At 50.7% G+C, this 18,414-nt stretch overlaps 8 protein-coding genes across 8 annotated transcripts; 3 read left to right on the forward strand and 5 right to left on the reverse strand.

The window, feature by feature from the left end:
- Positions 1-261: 261 nt before the first annotated feature.
- Positions 262-1,428, reverse strand: M436DRAFT_54661 (uncharacterized protein; the record flags this gene model as incomplete). Its single annotated transcript, XM_013568597.1, has 2 exons — positions 262-891; positions 1,174-1,428. 2 exons carry the CDS (start codon positions 1,426-1,428, stop codon positions 262-264), a joined length of 885 nt encoding a protein of 294 aa, XP_013424051.1.
- Positions 1,429-2,287: 859 nt separating this feature from the next.
- Positions 2,288-3,098, forward strand: M436DRAFT_10522 (uncharacterized protein; the record flags this gene model as incomplete). The annotated part of the gene is made up of 2 exons (XM_013568562.1): positions 2,288-2,429; positions 2,482-3,098. Coding segments are annotated over 2 exons (759 nt in total), but the record flags the coding sequence as incomplete, so codon positions are not given.
- Positions 3,099-3,800: 702 nt separating this feature from the next.
- On the forward strand, positions 3,801-5,780 carry M436DRAFT_75674 (uncharacterized protein; the record flags this gene model as incomplete). The annotated part of the gene is made up of 6 exons (XM_013568730.1): positions 3,801-3,889; positions 4,158-4,273; positions 4,326-4,376; positions 4,451-4,544; positions 4,599-4,852; positions 4,903-5,780. 6 exons carry the CDS (start codon positions 3,801-3,803, stop codon positions 5,778-5,780), a joined length of 1,482 nt encoding a protein of 493 aa, XP_013424184.1.
- A 754-nt stretch (positions 5,781-6,534) lies between these two features.
- On the reverse strand, positions 6,535-6,924 carry M436DRAFT_75675 (uncharacterized protein; the record flags this gene model as incomplete). The annotated part of the gene is made up of 3 exons (XM_013568731.1): positions 6,535-6,623; positions 6,700-6,843; positions 6,909-6,924. 3 exons carry the CDS (start codon positions 6,922-6,924, stop codon positions 6,535-6,537), a joined length of 249 nt encoding a protein of 82 aa, XP_013424185.1.
- A 644-nt stretch (positions 6,925-7,568) lies between these two features.
- Positions 7,569-9,508, reverse strand: M436DRAFT_75676 (uncharacterized protein; the record flags this gene model as incomplete). The annotated part of the gene is made up of 2 exons (XM_013568732.1): positions 7,569-9,285; positions 9,339-9,508. The coding sequence occupies 2 exons, from the start codon at positions 9,506-9,508 to the stop codon at positions 7,569-7,571; spliced, it is 1,887 nt and encodes a 628-aa protein (XP_013424186.1).
- Positions 9,509-10,063: 555 nt separating this feature from the next.
- On the forward strand, positions 10,064-10,252 carry M436DRAFT_28980 (uncharacterized protein; the record flags this gene model as incomplete). The annotated part of the gene is made up of 1 exon (XM_013568574.1): positions 10,064-10,252. A coding segment is annotated over one exon (189 nt), but the record flags the coding sequence as incomplete, so codon positions are not given.
- Positions 10,253-14,315: 4,063 nt separating this feature from the next.
- Positions 14,316-14,665, reverse strand: M436DRAFT_54891 (uncharacterized protein; the record flags this gene model as incomplete). The annotated part of the gene is made up of 2 exons (XM_013568627.1): positions 14,316-14,381; positions 14,432-14,665. Coding segments are annotated over 2 exons (300 nt in total), but the record flags the coding sequence as incomplete, so codon positions are not given.
- Positions 14,666-16,371: 1,706 nt separating this feature from the next.
- M436DRAFT_54699 (uncharacterized protein) lies at positions 16,372-18,252 on the reverse strand (the record flags this gene model as incomplete). The annotated part of the gene is made up of 4 exons (XM_013568600.1): positions 16,372-16,422; positions 16,710-17,291; positions 17,343-17,828; positions 17,887-18,252. 4 exons carry the CDS (start codon positions 18,250-18,252, stop codon positions 16,372-16,374), a joined length of 1,485 nt encoding a protein of 494 aa, XP_013424054.1.
- Positions 18,253-18,414: the final 162 nt, after the last annotated feature.

Genomic DNA, 18,414 nt, shown 5'->3' on the forward strand with positions numbered 1-18,414 from the left:
ATGGGAGACTCGAATGATATTGTCGTTGAAGCATAGTATTCATGTCTTGTATGGAGATGTATTTCTGGTGAGAGCTGCATGCTTCCCCATTGTTGTTTGCAACATCTCTTTGACTGTCTCAGGATGTCTGAGACAGCGGTAGGGGTACTTTGCAGCGCAGGAACCCGATTGGAATGCCATCGAGACAAATATAGATTTCAACTGCCGCACCGTGAGAAGCGACATGACCACAACGCTGTGAAGCGTCACCCTTCCAAGAGCTCAAACCCGTGACTCTCTATCTATCCAAGCTTGAGTGTCTTCGAGGGTCAATGGAACCTTGTTCTTGGCCCACTTCTCTACTTCTTCAGCGATGAATCCCTCCATTGAGATCAACGCGACTACTAGGAAGCCAAGTTCCTCTCTATCAACATCGAAGACCTCCCACCATTCCTCACCAGGCAACTTCACTCCTGTCTCCTTGGCGGCAAGATAAATAGCTGCGGTAGCGAGGGCTGGAGGCTGATGTGTCAAGTAGAGTATCTGTGGACTGAACAAAGCCGAGTTGAGATGTGCAAACGCCTTCTTTGCCAGAGCTTGACCGTTCTCAGATGTCGTGAACACATCGAGCGCTTGCAGGTAATTGATGCAGATCGCGTACGGGAGGGACACATGGGTCTGATAGCCAAGAATACGAAGCATCTGGGCTTCGGTGTGGATCAAAGCCAGTCGCCCATCTTGGTAGATGCCTTCTGAGAGGAAGCAGTCCTCAGGGGTGATCTGACTGGCTGACTCGAGATCGAGTGATGGTCGAACTGTGTTCAGGTATGCTAGAACGCTCAGGAGCCGTCTAGGGCTTACTGGATGCGCCGAGGGCTTGGTCACCAGATACAATGAGGCGGCAATGACATCCTGGGTCAGCAAGTTAGCATCTATCCACTTACGAGGGTTAGGAAGGCGGCCAGGATGCGATACAGAGCCCATCCTATTGGTCTTTTGACCGATGGCATGGAAGGATGTCGGTCTTAACATTTCAAATACCCAACAAAAGCCCCGATCAACTATTTTTTGACTGGCGTCTCTGTCTAGGAGGACACGGGCCCCAGCATAGACTGCTGCACTGTGATGATATCCATGACATCGCTGCCAACAAACCTGTACCACATCCGGACCGCCATCCTTTAACATGCATACCTTGGCAGCAAATTCAGCTAAGCTTCCGCCTTCCGGACCCAGCCAGAATCTGGAAAAGATGATAATGGCTTCTGCAATGAGCTCTTGAGGAAGATGCAACAGAATTCCAGCAGCCTGTATCAGCCTAGAACTTTCGAACTTTATCGAGATCTCCAGTTCAGCAGGAATTCTGTCCAGCTGAGAGGCTGTTGTTTGTAATTGGTCGGGCGTTGCAAGTGGGTTTGTGATGTGTGATAATCCTATTACCGGAGCCATGATGAATCACCTGTCGTCGGTGTCGAGTTCTTGCCAATTTGCGGCAAGCAGCACAAACACGAAGTCGTAATGAGAATAGGAGAACCAGTCTCGGGATAGAAGACGAGTCGGTAAATGCACAGTCGTTGACGGGGTCACAGCTCTAATACCGCGACGCGCTGAATTCGACTGACGAGATGAACTTCGAGTTCGAGTGGATCTCCCGATGGTGGAGCAGAATTCCGCCCCGGTTTTGCTTGGCATCGAATCCACCAAGATTTCAAGGTGAAACGAGGGCAATGCCTGCTTTCTGCACGAACCTGACCCAGAACCTCTCCTTCTTGACAACCGCGTTTCGAAAATATGGCGTTATGTGAGCATCGTTCGGTTAAATCGCTGACTTGCGTCAAGAACGGTCGTTGGCGCTGATGTCCAACACGCGAGATGAGCTAGGGGTCACGGCGCATGTCCAAGAGCCGCAGCCTTGTCATCTATCTACGACAACCCTACAGAAGCGAGCTGGACTATACCGGCATCAATGCTTGTACATGTCGGGTTAGTTTGATCGGTTCATAGTCATGTCGGTATCGCGTATGGCTCTTATTGCATGAAACGCTGGACACCACCATGATCTTGCCCTGAACCTGGTCACTGTTCGGAGAGGAGCATCTCGAGTATATGTAGGTTATCACTCGCTCTCCGCTTCGTTCCCCCAAAATCAACTGCAACTTTCGCACCTGTCCGCTCGTTTTCTCACGGTCTGTGACCACCGACGTTCATTCTTCCTTTCAATACTTAGCACTGGGTGCTTTTGCTATCAGCCAATTTCATCTCTGACCAACCACCCATTCTTCAACTTTCGACCTTCCAGGTTCTCAAAATGAAGTACTCTGCCGTTGCTCTCGCCGTTGCCGGTATGGCCACCACTGTCCGTGGTCACGGTTTCCTCCTCTCTCCCAAGCCTCGTATGCCCGGTGATGCTTTCCAGGCTGCATGTGGTCAACAAGTTTACTACAACCAAGGTAACACTAAGTCTATCTGCAACTTACACAATCAGTTCTGACAACCCGAAAGCTGGTGATAACTACGGCAACATACAGGGCGAGCTCCAGGTTGCCAAGACCCAGACCGACTACAACGCCGAGAAGTGCAAGATCTGGCTCTGCAAGGGTTTCAAGTACGAGGACAACAAGGACATTGTTTCGACTTTCACTCCTGGCCAGAAGGTTCCTATCACATTCGACGTCCGCGCTCCCCATGAAGGTACTGCCAACGTCTCCATCGTTGATACCGCCACCAACACTATCATCGGTACTCCCTTGATCTCTTGGGATGTCTACGCTTCCAGTGCCTCGAGCATTCCTACCTCCCAGACCTCTTTCAGCGTTACCATCCCTGAGGATCTTGGCAGCAAGTGCTCCACTGCTGGTGCTTGTGTGCTTCAGCACTTCTGGGATGCCAGATCCGTCGATCAGACTTACGAGTCTTGCATCGACTTCACCGTCAGCGGATCTAGCTCTGGCGCCGCACCTGTCAGCTCCAAAGCCGCTACCTCGGCTCCTGTCTCGTCCCAGAAGGCCACTTCGAGCGTTCCTGCCAAGGCTCCTATCACCTCTACTAAGGCTGCCACCTCCGTCGCTAAGCCTACCACCATGTCCACCGTTGTCAAGTCCAGCAGCGTCGCTCCCGTCTCATCCAGCCCCGCAAGCGGCTCTGTTGCTGCCTACGGCCAGTGCGGTGGCAAGGGCTTCTCTGGAGCCACCGGCTGCGTTTCTGGCTACTCCTGCAAGGTTCAGAACGACTACTACTCCCAGTGCGTTCCTGGCGAGAACAAGGTATCTTCCCCTGCTGCTTCCAGTACGTCCTGCACCACCACCATCACCCTTACCAAGAGCTCTGCTGCTGCAAACACCATGGTGAATTCTCTCGTCGTTGAAAGTACAGAAACAAGCACTGAAACTGTTGCTACAGACCTAGATGTGAATAGCGCCGATGAGGCTCTCAGCACTGCTGTTCCCTCGTCAGCTCTGACCGCCACTGCGACTGGAGCTGCTCCCAGCGGTACTGCCAAGCCCATTCCTCAAGGCTTTACTCTTAGGGACTGCCTTGACTGGATCAACTACATTGTTAGCAACGCTGGTCAATCATAGGGAATGGAAACCATCATCGCGTTTTGATATTGAGTTGGCTTGCAGTTTTTGAATTGATCGAATGTGTGAAAGTATGACTATTCTTTTTGTTAGTCATGGTGGTTAGATAGATTTTATATTCTTGCACTTATGAACTGCTTCTTCTTCTTCTCAACATTATCCAGGTATTCGTGAAATTTTGCTCGTTCGAAAGCAAGAACGGTCGACTTCGTGGCTTCCTTGCTGAGTGCAAAAGTCAGAGCAATGGTGCGGGGCGGCAGCTCTCTCCCGAAGCAACGTACGCGACGTGCGAACCAAACTGCTCTGATCAGTCATCGTTCATCCTATCGGCCGTCTGTTCGGCGGATGTAGTCCTTGGATCGACGCAGCTCTTATCGTTACCTGTTGTGTAGATGCATGACTATGAACGCGATGAGTCCAGAGCCAGAGAAACGCGGCTCGTTCGACGACCGAGATACCCATCAATCAAGCGACTCATAATCTGCTCCGATGGTAAGACATCTTTCTAGAAAGCGTCTATACTGTATCGCATCGAGCGATAGGTGAAATTTCGAGCAATACTGATCGTGTACAACCAGGAACGTGGCTCAATTCCGACAGCGGGAGTTTAAAGGGCGGCGATGACCTGGCGAGTAATGTCACCAGGTTATCACGAGCCATTAAGCCAGCTAGTTCGGATGCCATACCCCAGATCGTGTATTACCACTATGGAGTTGGTAAGATCAATAAAGAAGCCCAAGTTTGTGATTGGTCACTCATACAATGTAGGAAGTCAAGGTGGCATCGTGGATAGAGTCTACGGAGGAGCTACAGGTCAAGGTAAGTTACGATTGAATCTGATAGAACTTGTATCTGTGCTCCCTGTAGCAACAATGTTGAACGATAGGATATAGGTCTATCGGAAGCAGTTCGCGAAGGGTACAGCTACCTTGCGACAAATTGGGAAGCTGGCGATGAGATCTTCTTGTTTGGCTTCAGTCGCGGAGCGTGAGTAAAAGTCCATCATCTTTCCCTGGAAATATTTGTATTGAATTTGAACAGCTTCACTGCACGTGCTATAGCCGGACTCATCGACAATATTGGCATGTTGACCAAGGATGGTCTGCCGTATCTCGCAGAAATCTTCCGCGATGTACAACATCGACATGATTCAGATTACAAACCGAAGAACCCAAACAAGCCATTCAAGAACAAACCCAGTGTCATGGATCCACGGTATCGACACGAGCTTGAGAGAAGAGGTATGACGAGACTCGAGGTACCGATCAAAGTCGTTGGCGTGTGGGATACTGTTGGTAAGTGACGAGATGATCTTGAGCCATGACGTTTCCCTGATTTTGTACAGGCTCGCTGGGCACACCGAGGATCGGCTGGCTTGAGAAGTTGGGAATCCAGAGCTCGGCCAGTAAGCGCATGTCATTCTATGATACGAGGTTGTCCGACTGTGTTGAATATGCATTCCAAGCTCTGGCTCTGGACGAACGCCGATCTGCCTTTGCACCAGCTCTTTGGGAGAAAAAGCCCGGCAACACAACTGTGCTTCGGCAGGTTTGGTTCCCAGGTGTACATTCCAACATTGGCGGAGGTCTCGATGACCAGGAACTTGCCAACATTACTCTGGCCTGGATGATGTCGCAGGTGACGCCTTTTCTCGATATGGACCTGGATTACGCATTAGATCAGCAAGACGACACTGAGAACTACTACAAGGAGACGAAACAAAAACCACGGCCTTGGTCATTTGGAAAAATAGTTGATTCAATGACTGGCATATATGCGTTGGGTGGCGCAACGACACGAACGCCAGGACGATACTATGTCGTGGATCCCACTGATGGCCGCAAGACAGATGTACCACTGCAGTCAACGCACGAGTATATGCACCCTTCAGTACGCACTCGCTTCCGCCTCAAAGGCCCTGGCGTAGATGACGAAGGTCTATACGAACCCAAAGCCCTGAAGGACTGGAGACTATTCGTGGATTACGAAGGAGAAAAAGGTAAAGGCGGCCGACCGAATGTATTCTGGAAACTGCGCACGTCTGAGCGAAACGTCACTACCAGGACTATACCGGAAGCACCGCTGTTGCCATTGGAGCGAGAGTTGCTAGAGATGGATCCTGAGATGGAAGAGTTTGTCTACAGACCCGCCCCAACTGCGAGAAATAGCGTGCGACGTGCGCGTGCATCTAGTCGGAATCGCAGTCAGAGTCGTAGGCGATAACCAAGCTATGTGAACTGGTCTGAATTCATTGATTCGGTTTCAACGCTGGTTCTTACTCTTCCCTTTGCACTGAATCGTTACTCTCTTGTGTCTCGCCGCTCGACTTTGCTGTATGAGAGATATCAAGCTTATAGCATTCCTGCCATGTTGCTATGTGGCTCTGTCGATTTTGCACTCCTCACTCTGTCCAATTATCGAAGGCGCTGCGTGTCATGAATGGAGTGCTCGACTTGTTCATTCTTCAATCTCATAACAACTTGTTCTGGACAACCTTACTCCTTCACTGGTTGCTGTGAACATCCTTACCCCTAAGCCTCTAAGCGCTCAAGTCATCCAAAGTCACAAGTATACGGCATAGGAGCAAGTGTATCAATTGAGAAATACGAAAAGCGGTTGATACAGACAAGGAGATGTGGGAGGTAAAAGTGCCGACTCGCGTCAATCACGCTTGCACGGACGGCAGTACCGACTGTCAGATCACTAGATGAGCGAGCGGTAGATGCCAAAGCCAGGAGCAACATGGTGCAGATCCTTCTCAAGAAACGACGACTCAATGCAATAACTACACAGTTCTTCCTTGACGCAAGTCGGAAGTTGTATATACACATCGCATTGCTCTCAAAATTTATGATCATCAATACCAACAAGGTTTCATCTTCATGACTGGGATCGGCTTTTCACGGGGCACAAATGGGAACAGCACGATCGATAAAGAGTAAACAAATATTCATTTCTTCATGACATCAAGCAGTCCTTACAGACCAAGATGGTTAGGGTCACCGCCAGTAGCAGGTGCACCACCGCCCGAGCTTCCAGTAGCGCTCTTAGCGGTATCACCGAGTCCTGTTTTTGTGATTAGCATTGATTTCATCCAATCTCAAATGTCCCTTCTCAGGCTTGGATGGGAAGAAACACATACCCTTGGCAGTATCGCTAGCACCCTTGGTGGCGGAGCCAACAGTGTCGGAGGCTCCCTTGCCAGCGCCAGAGACGGTGTTGCTTACGGTATCGGTGAGACCTTTGCCAGTCTTGCCGACTGTGTCGGTGAGACCGCCGAGAGCACCTTTTGGGGTTTTATCAGATGTTGCTCGGGTCGCGGAGGTGAGCGGGGTGGAAGGAGTGCAATACCTTTGTTGTCAGACATTATGATTGAGGAGTATAGATTTGAAAAATGTAAAGGTATTGGGTAGATTGAATTGGAAAAGTAGGGGTGAGAAAGATGGAGATGGAGATATATATCTAGAGGGTTGGGGGTGATGTGGTACATGCAGCACAACGTCACTTTGGACAGGGATGTCCTGCTATGATCTTCACGGCATACCTGCAAGTCATGTTCCTGGCAGGAAAAAGGTACGGATGTACGCCCCAGCCACATCATAAGAATAACAGCCCTGGTTCGATCAGTGGCTGGAAGCTGGGGCATTAGAAACCAGGTTTCTTCAGTCTCTCAATCTGCTTCTAGATCTGTCGAAACGGCATGGCGAAAGCTGAGATACGACAATTCGGTGTCACGACATGTCACTGCTTCGTAAGAATACGCGGCAGGAAATGCTTGAATGTTGTGCTCGAAACAAGGAAGAAGAGGGGAAAGGAAGTCGAAGCTCTGCCGCACGACGTCAGTTGCAGCAAGGAAAAGGTGGGGCAAGAAACGACCCCAGCTGTTCGAGCTCACTTTATCTTTGAGCATCAATATAACAATATGCATATATGGATAAATATGTATAAAACAGCCATAACCAACTCCGATCATCCAAAACCTCCCATAACTACAACAAAGATGACGAAACATTAACATGCCCAATTCTTATGCACCCACTCGGACAACACATCCGTAAAACTCATACCATCAAATGTGGCCTCTACATCCTTGTCTCCATAATCTTCGCCCAGGAATCTCAGAGCCAAAAGAATCCATCGCTCAATGAATTCATTGTATACAATATCCACAGTTTCAAGATCTTTCTTGTCAGATGGCAAGTTCACTTCTGCTTGTATGCAATTGGGAACATCGTAGAAGCGGATGGGTGCATGAATCGTGTCATCGCCGTCTTTACCTGCATCGTCGACGGTGGTGTAGCCAGGTACGAGTGGGGTGTCATGTTTACCGCGTCCGGCAGCTTTCATGACTTCCTGACCAAACTCGCGCCTGAGTGTCTCGTCGATGTCTTCGTCGTTTTCTATCTGCTGTTGCGCCCATTGAGACACAGGCGGTTTGGGAGGTGCAAGTTCCCAGAGATGGCGAGGAGCGAATTTGCCCAGGTCTCTGTGGACGGCGCTCATGACCATCATCTCTGAAAGAAGGATCTTGCCCTCGTTGTTGAGTAATTGTAGCAGTTGCTTTGCCGCTTTGTAAGGTACATTCTTGAGTCTGTGGAAGCCGCTCGTGAACGGGGAGACGAGGAATGTGGTATCGATGGTGAAGGGACCTTCGAAAATGTCAAAGCGCATGGCGCCAGTGTTGGTGATGATGAGTTGAGGAGACTTTGTCAAGTTTCGGGCCGTGTCTGGCAGGACCTCATTCTCAAGCCACGTCAAGATGCTGGATTCGTGAGGGTACGGAGCTCGGTTGAGCCAGTAATCTCTAGGTGCACAACCATATGTGTGGTCGAGATTGAGGTGTTTTCTGGCAGCCGAGATGGATGCAGATACCTTGCGACCGGCCTCGGTAGAGAAAGTAGTCTCGTTCTTGCCAGAGTGGCGATATAGCGAGTAAAGATTGTTGTCGATGTAGCGACGCTTGAACTCGGGAGTTGCAAGAGGAGCGATATCAGAATTGTTAGCATGGTGACCAAGACCGGAGATAGACATGAAGCCAAGAGTCTCCATGTAGCGGCCACTCTCAAGACCATATGCGATCTTGTCAAATTTGTGATAATCTCTGATATGAGTGTGACCGCCGAAGAAAGCAATGGGGGTGTCCCATGTTACATCACGAATGGCCTTGAAGATGGCATCAGACTCGCTCGAGTCCGAGACAGGGACATGTCCAGCAACAACGAAGAGATCGATATCCTTGTCACGAATGGCGTCTTGGAACCACTTCTCCTTGATGGTATCTTGTACTCGCTGAACGACAGTATTGTTTGCATTACCTTGGAAATTAAAGAGGAAGCCAAAGGCCATGATCCTGATGCCCTGGTTCTTCGTGGTAAACTTTCTGAATCTTTGGGCGAGAGGCTGCAGCTTTCCAGTTTCTGGGTTGTAGATGTCGAGGTTGGAAGCGATGTAGGCCTCCTTGAAGTTTGGTACAGTGTGATAGTATTCGTTATCGGACGAGTTCTTCTTATAGAGTTCATGGTTGCCCGATGTAATGATGTCTATGTTTTGATGTTTGAAAATGTCAAAGGTGTAGTGTCCCTTGGGACTTGAGGCGTCGTAAAGACCGTTGCCCTCTACTCGGTCGCCGGTATCTACGAGGAGAAGGTCACTGCCGTCGTCATGGGCTTTCTGGCGAAGGTGATGAGCAAAAGAGATGTAATCGCCCCAATCAGCAGAGTATTGAGGCCTGTTTCAGCGGGTCAGACCAAATGGTCAAGCAGAGTTTCAACACAAACTCACTCCTGCAGGTGGCCGCCATGCCAGCCATGTGTATCTGTTGTCGCCAAGAAGTTCAATTGACCCCAAGGAAGCTTTCGTAAGGGAGCTTCTACTGGCTCAGGAGCCGAAGGCTGGGCTGCCAGGACGGCTGGTAGTAGTGCTACAGAGAGCCATAGGTTGTCGAATATCATTGTTGTCGCGGTTGAATGAGAGATGCGCAGCCAACGGGCACCCGAGTGGTTTTGGTTGTCACCGCCAAGCCGTCATGCGCGAGTCAAGCATCAAGGAAGCTCGGACATTTCACATTTCGTCAGAGCCCGCCTACTCGTAGAACGAAGAAACATCTTCCTTCTCCTCTGACACACCAATTCATAACCACGACACAATGCCTTCGCCATCGCCAACACCGAGCCGCGATGCTGCCTCCCGCAGTCCCTACTCCAGAGCTTCGCGCTCACCTTCGCGCACACCCCGCCGCTCAATCTCTCCCCGACCGTCACCCAGTCCACAACGCCGCAGCCCATCTCACACACGCACACGCAGCCCCGCCCGCTCGCCCAGCCGCAGTCATTCCTATCGCGCACGCAGTACTTCAAGAGGCCGCGATCGCAGTCCTACTCCTCCAATGCCCCGAAGCTCAAAGGTGAGACAATGCCTTGCCTTTGCCCTGCCTGCGCAAAAGTAGCTAACACAATCCTTCCTAGATTGTCATTGAGAAGTTGACCAAGAATGTCACTCCCGCACACCTCAGCGAAATCTTCAGCACCTACGGCGTAATCGCAGACCTGGACATGCCTCTGAACAAATCCTTCAACACAAACCGCGGGACCGCTTACGTCCTTTACGCAAACCCCGAAGCCGCCGAGCGAGCCATAGCGCACATGCACGAAGGGCAACTGGACGGCGCAAAGATTGGCGTGAGCATTGTATTGCCTCGTCGCAGATTTAGCAGATCTCCACCCGCTAGACGTCCCCCACCAAATCGCTTCGGAGAACCACACAGATACAGAGATATGGCTACTGCAGCTGCTGGAGGAAGAGGTGGCGGTGGCAGAGGCGGAAGAAGGAGGGGAGGTGCTGACGACGGAGACAACTATCGCCCTGGCCCTGCGAGGGACGCTGCGCCCAGAAACAGGAGCTACAGCCCGAGGAGTAGAAGTCCGAGTCGCAGGAGTGCCAGCAGGAGCCGCAGTAGAAGTCCGACTCGCAGCCCTCCGCCCAGGAGAAGAGGTGGAAGTCCAAGAGGAGGAGGTGGAGGCGGTAGAGGCAACGGCAGACGTAGAAGCCCAAGCTATAGCAGCTACGGCTCGCGCAGCAGGAGCAGAAGCAGAGACCGCAGACGCTGAAATCCTGGCCGATTTTCAGAAGATTTGGGAACATAAAAAGGGCTGCATCTGCAAATCTCTGGTACGCAATCGCGAGACAGTGGACTCGACACAGTCTATCGAACGTACCAAAGTGGCATCCGGTCAGAGTTGATCTTGTCCCGAGCTCTGAGCAATGCGCAAGGCTATTGACGATAGAAAAACGTGCTTGTGGAAAGCATGACCCTGCCCTAGATGATCATGCACTGGCAGACCCGAGAAGAATGGATGATTCTCTTCCACAAGGAAGTTATACCACCAGGAAGTTAAAAGTCTCTACTGGTTCCCAAGTACAGAGCAAAATCTCAACTGGGCCTAGAGCAAGAGACAAAGATGAGACTACCCAGTTACGACTGAACCAGACGTAAAGTCTTTACCACAAGACCTTGAAATGAGGACTGTACAGCCATACATGGCGAAGAATCGCTCTCGCTCACAACTATACCTGTGAAAGCCAAAACAAGGCGTTACCAGACTGAATTCGTGCAGCGCAGAAAATCACACCTGAACAGTCTGTCGAAGCGGTATTGAACCAGAAGAGCGCAGTATGGTTATACTCGTACCCGCTCAAACGTGTAGTGGTCCAGAACGATGCAAAGGGTGTCGTACTTGGTTATGTCCGTCGACAACGGGCTCGAGGCTCAGCTGGTCAGTGATTGTGCCCAGCAATTTTTCCTGTATAAACAACTCGAACCCCGCTCTTGAACAAAACATGCAAGGAAGAGGTTTACGCGCATGTTATGTGGTCAGCTTCGATGCCAGCCTGGCTCCTCTTGGCTCGAGGAATTTACTTGACACATAGAAATCCTTGCTTGGAAGACGCTTGATCTGCATGCATAGGGACTCGAAGCGTGCCGTCTCCAAAGTAGTATGTGGATCCAAAAGATGACTGCTCTTCTACTTACGAAGGTCATATAGTGGGCTTGTGTTGCATCAGCGAATGCGATTACATACATGATACGCGTCGGCATGTCCGATGCCGTCAGATGTTGTTGGGACTGCGAAGAAAGTTCGGCAGTTCTGTATTCTGGCCCTGCGATTGGGTCTCAGCAACCCATGTTGAGGTTGGCAATGCTTCTGTTGTATGTAGAGTGACATGGTCTGTCGTGTATGTTGTCTGGTGGCTTTAGAGGGCCACAGCAATGCCAGTACCTACTCGAGACGGTATACACGAGATTCTTATCCTTGGATCAATAGTATCCTTAGCCATGTAGCGCTGCTCGCATCGATCGTGTAGAAAGTGTACATTGTACTGATGACAGTGCGCGTGTCAACATTGGTGGTCCATGGCTAGACGGTCCACCTTCGGGTGGTAGCATCGGCAGCTCCAGCGAAACCAGGATACGACTTTGAACTGTTGAGCATCTGCGAGTGACGCTCATGTTGTGCATATGTGTTGACTGTGGCATCTGTAGGTATCCCATAGCGGAGTCTCTCATCATACGAGGTACGGAAACATTCGGACCGTTTCGATGTCGCCTTAGCGGTGAGGTATCCATGATAGCAAATTTGTGACGAGGAAGTGCCAATGGCTGGATAGACGCGATAGTCGCATCGGCGGAAGAGAATGTAAGCGCGTTGCGCGTGTATATTGCAATAGCCGCGGCTGGAGGTAGATGTCGTTTCATGAGACCGAGCGATTGTGGACAAAATCCAGCTGTTTTCGAGCTCCCCTCATTGTTTGATAGTAGAGATGGGTACAGTGTCGTTGATGTAGAGTTTGCTTCTCGAATCCTGCGAAATATTGGTCTTGCTGACATGATTTGCCGAGAACGTCAGCGGCGGCAATGCAATCTGCACGTCTGCTTTGACAGTCTTGTGTAACAAAAGATATTCGGCCGCAGAGGGACGAAAGAAGCCGGAGTCCTGAGGCAACCAGTAGGATGACGATCCGAGGTATGCTTTTGGAGACAGCTCGCCGCATGCAAAGGACGCGAGCTAATCATCGGTATCTGCGTGTTATGTCCATCGGTACGCTATGCAAGTAGTGTAAACACTTGGTGACGGCTGCGAAATATATCTTGCATGAGTATCGAGATACATTTGGCCCGCTGCCCAGGTTGTAATGAGATTTCGATATTGTTGATGACCAGGTTTTTTCAACGGTGTCGCAGCAGGCGATCTCACGACAGAAGTGCAGTCAGGAGAGCCGCTGGAAAGTGGGGAGATGCAAAGATTGTGGTGCAGGAACAACAGACTACCACCCCCTACCTTGGAGGAAAGTGCAGCCTCGTGCAAGAGACAGCCGACACCGGAGCTGTCGGAGCGTGTCTTGGTCTCTCTCTGTGATATACACATGTCAAAGAGTTCATGGTGCTTTGGACTACCGAAATACTCTTAGACATCACGAAAAGACCAAATCTCTGGCAACAGAAGACGAGATAGACAAATGAGACAAGGTAGCAGATGCTGGGGGGCACGCGTCACACAATGAACCAGCCCCCCCTTCGATGTCAGGCATTGTACAGCTGTCGCCCGGCAATCGTACGTGGTATCTGATGAGAAATGCCCCGGCTGGATGATGGAAAAGGCACTACTGTTAGAAACATGCAGTGCGAGCTTGGTACGACCCTTTTGACTTGCAAAGCCTTCCCGCATATGTCACTGCACTCCATGACAGCTACCTTGCACAACGGCGCTGTGGCCGTTAATCGCGACATCTGGTTTCCGTTTCAGACATGGCCGACAGTGCCACGTCTGTGTTTTTCTGCCTTGTACTCAGTCGCAAGGATTTGCTCGATTGCATGGCCTTTTTTCAATAAATCTTGACGAGTCACGATTCACAACGTGGTTCCTTGAAGCATTCAGGACCATCGACACTAACGCGACGTTGAAGCAAGGTACGGTAGCCCATTTGTAGATTCGACCTGTACACGCGCAGACGCGCAGACACCTCAAAGGCCGGATATAACCCCAAATCATTGATACGAGTGAGCCCTAGACGCACTCCAATCTACATAGAACATGCTAAGCTCCCAGTCCGTTCCGTGGTTCAAAGACTACCAAATCGGATAAGAAACCGTATGCCGCCATATACAAAGTCTATATCGCATCAGATTTTCGTGCATATGTCGTGTTTGGGAGCTTGACTGCACATCACTGTCCTGAGAGACGATCAGACACCAAGAACCTTTTGATCCATCTGCCAACCACTAGTCTCACTGGCTGGATGACTCATAGGTGAAGCCGATGTAGACCAGTCAAGATAGGGCTGAGAGCTGGGATATGGCCCAAGAAGATCGTGGTTGTCATCAATCTTGCCATCTGTCGGATAAGGATTGACCATGCTGAACATCTCGTGCACATGATCAATGTATGAGGACGTGTTGGTTGGAGAAGTCTGAGGGAGTCTTTGCTGCAACGGGGGCACATCGACTTGAGAGATGGGATACTGGCGAAGCTGATGTCGTCGGCGAAAGTTGTGCTGATGTGCCGCGTCAGGGGAGGATGTCTGATCGATGAGTGCAGAGGCAGCCCTGCGCTGGCGGCGGACCGATCTGCGAGTGGCCTGTCCACCTTTCGCACCCGCTTGGACTCGGATTGGTGCGGGATTGGGATTGCGTTGCGTCTTGCGCTTGCTGTCTTTGCGATAGCGAGTAGTCGAACTAATGCCGTTCTCGACAGCATGCTTGGTTAGTCGCCAATAGCTCGTCTTCTTCGTGCCTGCTTCTTGGTTGGGTGCAGGGACTCGTTCGAATGCCTGCATTCTATCAGCAAGAGTGCAACGAAGGATCTATCAGAAATGCCTACCGCGTTCATGGATAGATTGTGGCGCACACTGTTCTGCCAACCCTTGTTGCCAGATTCCTGAGCCTTCGAGCTGTGAGTGCGTACCCATTCATAGAGATCCTTGAGAAGCATGGTGTGGTCATCTTTCTTCGCCATCAAGGCCTGTCTGAGCAGTTCTGCATAACAGGGATTCGAGTTCTCCAGACTATCGTCAGTCTCGCCAGACCCGGCCAAACCGTCAACTTCGTCTGGCATAGGAGAATCTGTCCGTTGTCTACGCTCATATGCATTCACGTCTGGAGTACTATCGTACTCCAAAGCCGGCACATCTGACAAGGGAAGGATCTGATCATGAAAGAACGAGTGTCGACTGGTGTTGTCGAGAGTCGCCGAGCCATTGTTCGAGTATTGATCGATAAGAAGGGGTTCCTTGCTGAAAGCAGCTGGAGGCAGTGACGGGAGTGGTATACATTGGCTCGTGTAGGCTCCAGGTATGGTGTGATTTGGTGTCAGAGCAAAGGGTATAGAGGTCTCTGTGAACTGAGGCATATCACCGATCCAGTAGTTAGGTATGAACTGAGTGTTCGGATAGGCATCGTTGACGTGAGCAGGCGTGAAGAATGAAGGACCACACTCTGAGACCTGCTGCTGCAGAGGGTATCCCGAAGCATTGATGCTGTCGGAGCGGCAGTGCTGAGTGATGGATGACCGATGGGGGTTGTCCACAGGTTGGTTCCACCAGTCCAATTGAGAGTTGTAGTTCATTCCGTAGGACATAGCGTAATTATGTTGAATATAGATTGATACTGCAATTGTGGAGTGAAAGGTGCGACAATGTCGCAACGAGAGCGGGTCAACTCAAGAGCGTCGATGCTATTGAGGACGTGGAGTGAATATAAAAGAATCGAAGACACGTATAGGAAAGGACTGGAACCACCTTTTTATGCAACGTGACAAAGACTTTGGAAACTCAATGTGACCAGTCAGGAATGGTTCACGTTTCTGCATTCAGTGATTAGACTGAAAATCAAAGAAAGCTCCGGTCGAGCGTTTAGCACAATGTATGTCTAATTCCAATACGCTGTTCTAAGCTGGCCTGAAGGCACCACCAGAGAGTGGTCAGTTGCATGACAAAAAGCATTAGAGCCTCCATGTCGGAGTCCCACAATGAACAGCGGATATATCTCAGCAGGGGCACAAAGAAGGCTTGGACACTATGGAGCTGAAGTGTCCCGTGAGTGCGCAGCCCCATGGCACACCTGGTGGCCCTGGCGAAGCTCAACCACCAAGACGTGGAGAGGGTAACGTCCGAATCTTCCGGAAGGCATATCCGTCGCGCCGTGTGACGATTGAAATGCAGGTGGGCGGCTGCAAGCACGTACGCACTGTTCGTGAGCACGAAGTTTAACCGAATTCTACAGCATAGCAGCGTGTTCCTAGGCCAAGAGCGCATCTGCTTGAGAAGTGTTGTTGCATGATGTTGTACACGCCCACATCTACTTGCCTGTCAAGCTTACAAGAAATGTCATCTTCAAGCGAGAACTTTAGAGATCTGTTTCATGTCAGATGATGATTTGAGTAAGAAGCAAATTCTACACTACCAGATAATATTTTCGGAGAGGCTTATCACCTCGATATGGCACAAGAGTGCCAAGTGCAGTTTCTGTCGATAATTGGCTTCATGAACACTGAACGGACGTTGTCGAGGCGGCATTGGATCTACAGCAAAAGCATGCTGAAATCTCGGGCACAAACATGCACGAAGCCGAGCCCTGCAGTAAAAACACTGATAATACACATGCTTCGGACCAACAAGTGCTTCTGAACTTGCATGATTTGGAATTGGCATGCAACGAAACGTATAGCCGTAGAAGCCTGTCATGTTCATCCATAGCAACGGGTGCTGGGTTGATGGTGTTGGTTGGTCGAAAAGTCGTCGCGCAACATTGTCGGCCACGCGCTCATTTCCTGTAATAGATTTTCTTGAACTGAAAATGCAGCTGGAGAATTCCCTGCGCTGATATGTTAGGACAGCTCAGAATGATGCATTGTGATCTGCAGGAAATGAAGCTGGAGATGTTGCAGTAGCATGCATGTGCGGGAAAGCAGTGTGCTCTCTGGTATCCGTTGATCTGTACCCCTAGGATGCAGTGCGCTGTGTCTGCCATCGGCAAGGCACGACCTGTTGCTAGAAGATAGCCGCCAAAGTCAAACAAACGTGACAGAAGCCCCTTCCTTGATCATGTGCATTGACCACCCCGCAGGCTGACAGCGAAGAACCAAGAAAATTGTGACGTACCTTGTCAAAACTGCTTCTAAAGCCACGCTCGCGCTTTGCACTGTAGTCCCACTCTTTGTCGACGATACGGAAAGCAATGTCCTCATACGGGGGTCCAGCAACAAAGCGGATGAGGCAAGTGTCCTCAGCTCCTGCAGGAGCAAACGATTCACCTCGCTTGCGACCGTTTTCGCGCTCGATACGGAAAGTAGGTGCTTTGGTTGTGTCAACAAGATCGGGATAGAAAATGTTGAACTTGTAGCCCTGAACGACCTTGGGAGGGAGATTTTCGTGATCGTAGTGAGTCTGGTTGTACTTGTTCCACTCGTAACCCATCTGGACTCTGTTGAAGTAGCGTGGTTTTCTTGGGCGGTATGTCTCTGCCCATTTGGGTCTACCTGTCGAGACGTCCTCCTCGGCATTGAACGCTTCTTCGTTGTCGTTGAAGCCTCTGGCAGCCTCACGATCATACAATGCACTGGTGACTCTAGACGTGTCGTCCCGCTTAGGTTCGGAAGACAAGGTGAGTTCGGTGGTGGAGGTCTTGCTGCCATGACGAGCTGGAATATAGCCGAGCTTGAGTACTCTGCGCCGGTCCTGAATCTATCGGTGGGTCAGCATAACGCTTTGTATACTCATAGAGGTCCCGCGTACCAATCTCTGCTTGAAGTCGTCTTCTTCCAACGAGATCAACGTCTTGTCTTCCGGATTCAGGCGTAGCAAGGGTTCTGGATCCAAAACAGCGGGTGTTACTGTGGTTGGCGCCTGGTCTTCTGAAGCAGCGAGCACGGATGAGTTCAGACTCTCCCTGACTTTGTTGCGAAGAAGCATAGCCTCTTGCTCTTGTTGTTGTCGCAATGTCTCCAAACGGGCACCCAATACAGATTTGGAGACCTGGCGTAGCCTGGCCTTGGCTTTGTAAATGGACAGGCTCTTGAGGAGGTTCTCCCAGTAATCGACATCAATGTCGTCGTTGGATCTCAGCTTTGCTTTGACCTGCTTCTCCAGGGCCTCGAGCTGTGCGTGTGTCTTGGGTCCTAGTAGACGATCGATTTCAGGGGTTACGGATGACATTCCTCGTGCAGTTTGTAGCTTGCTAGGCGCAGCACGTCGTCTGTCTTTGCAAATGACCTTCATTGTCTGGTGGATAGAGTCAGCTGGTGTGCAGGTAGAGTGAAAGAGAACAGCAGAAACGTACGGTCCAAAAGTCGCGATTACTTCTGCTGTGCTCCAGAGTCAGGTAGGTGTCGATTCCTCTGTCCAGTTCGTCGAGTTGCATGTCGTCAAGGCCTTCGAAGACGCCCTCGGGGTCGACGGCGGGGAGTTCTCCATCGTCGTCGTCGCTGTCGTAGCCGTCGCGCGTGGCATCCAGAGCTCGTAGTGTGACGGCAAGCAGATCGATGGGGTCGGCTCTACCAGCGCGTGCTCGAATAATGGCCTTCTTCTTGGCCTGCTTGAGCACAAAGCGGTCCTCGTTGGCAACCCATGCTTCCTCTTGGGCATCGGCGGCTGATCGTTTGGCTGGAATGCTGGACCTGGGTTGGCCGCCACGTCGCTGGTCCATTCCCGCTGGGTTCTTCTGCGCGACACTTCTCGTTGGTCAACTCGTTGCGGCTGCCTCGAAACTGGATCAATAATTATTCGAGAGCAAACAAGTCTCGATCTATTCTTGTCGCATCTCGAACGCGGCTCCCACTCTGACGCGCGCCAAGAGCTGTTTGTACCA

The sequence above is a fragment of the Aureobasidium namibiae genome (genome assembly GCF_000721765.1).
Source record: "Aureobasidium namibiae CBS 147.97 unplaced genomic scaffold scaffold_18, whole genome shotgun sequence".
NCBI lineage: Eukaryota > Fungi > Ascomycota > Dothideomycetes > Dothideales > Saccotheciaceae > Aureobasidium > Aureobasidium namibiae.